At 64.4% G+C, this 1,182-nt stretch overlaps 1 protein-coding gene across 1 annotated transcript in view; it reads left to right on the top strand.

Moving 5' to 3' along the window:
* LOC104409648 (collagen alpha-1(I) chain-like) overlaps positions 1 to 1,182 on the top strand; it is a gene marked incomplete at its 5' end in the record, with an annotated part of 12,597 nt that overhangs the window by 5,543 nt on the left and 5,872 nt on the right. Inside the window, 5 exon segments of the mRNA XM_010019576.1 lie at positions 100 to 198; positions 409 to 462; positions 719 to 772; positions 881 to 943; positions 1,050 to 1,103. Of these exon segments, the coding sequence (XP_010017878.1) occupies positions 100 to 198; positions 409 to 462; positions 719 to 772; positions 881 to 943; positions 1,050 to 1,103 (324 nt within the window).

Here is a 1,182-nt window from a genome sequence, read left to right as displayed (position 1 = left end):
GACTGGCCCCCCTGTAAGTTTTCCCTGCTGTGCCCTGCTCCTGCCTTGTCTCACCCTGGCCTCTACTAACGCGGCCCTTGCTTGCTCCCCCGATAACAGGGTCCTGCTGGTCAAGATGGCCGCCCTGGTCCCCCCGGCCCCCCTGGAGCCAGAGGTCAAGCTGGTGTGATGGGTTTCCCTGGTCCCAAAGGTGCTGCGGTGAGTGAATGGGAGCTGCTGGAGATGATGCATCCCGATGGATGCAGGAGCTCTGGTCCATGAGGGATCCCGCTGCCACCACCTGGTGGTGGGGTGGCACTGGGGATGTGTTGCCTTCGGGGACGGCCTCCATCCTGCCTGAGCCTATAGGCTCCCGTCCCTGGGCATGGTGTTTCCACCATGGATCTCATCCTGCTCTTTTCCTTCCAGGGTGAGCCTGGCAAACCCGGTGAGAGGGGTGCTCCCGGCCCCCCCGGCGCCGTGGTATGTATCCACCAGAGCTCAGCACAGTGAGATCTTCGCTGGGAGCTTCCCCCTAGTGTAGGGGGGCCAGGATGGGTCTGGGAGGGCTCCAGGGATGAGGGCAGCCGCGGATAGGGGTGGGAGGTGATGTGGCTCAGCGGGGCTGCTCCTGACCCTCAGGGGATGCAATGGCCACATCCAGCCCCACGCCTGCTCTGGGGGCTGCAGGGTCCTGTCAGGGCCGTGCTCTGAGCACCCTCTTCTTCCTCTTCCACAGGGTGCTGCTGGCAAAGATGGTGAAGCTGGTGCCCAAGGTCCTCCTGGCCCTACCGTGAGTATCAGTGAGCCCTTGGCCACCCATGGCCACCCTTGGCCACTGGACAAGGGGCTCAGGAGCTGACTGAGCACCCCTCTTATGCTTGTCCTGTTCCCCCCCCAGGGTCCTGCTGGAGAAAGAGGTGAACAAGGTCCCGCTGGTGCTCCTGGCTTCCAGGGGGAGGGGGTCCAAGGGCACCAACCATCCACTGTGGGGGTGATGCTGCCCCTTTCCTTGTCCCCTGTGGTCACCCACTTCTGTGGTGTCTCACCACTCCTCTTCTTCCCCCCAGGGTCTGCCGGGCCCCGCTGGCCCCCCCGGTGAAGCTGGCAAGCCTGGTGAGCAGGTGAGTGTGGCTGAGCATGGCCATGGCATGGGACTGTCCTTGTGCCCTCCCCACCACAGGGCTGGAGGCTGCTGGTGGG

This window comes from Nestor notabilis, unplaced genomic scaffold (assembly GCF_000696875.1).
Source record: "Nestor notabilis isolate BGI_N333 unplaced genomic scaffold, ASM69687v1 scaffold16458, whole genome shotgun sequence".
Taxonomy (NCBI): Eukaryota; Metazoa; Chordata; class Aves; order Psittaciformes; family Psittacidae; genus Nestor; species Nestor notabilis.
This window is presented reverse-complemented; position numbering and strand designations above follow the sequence as displayed.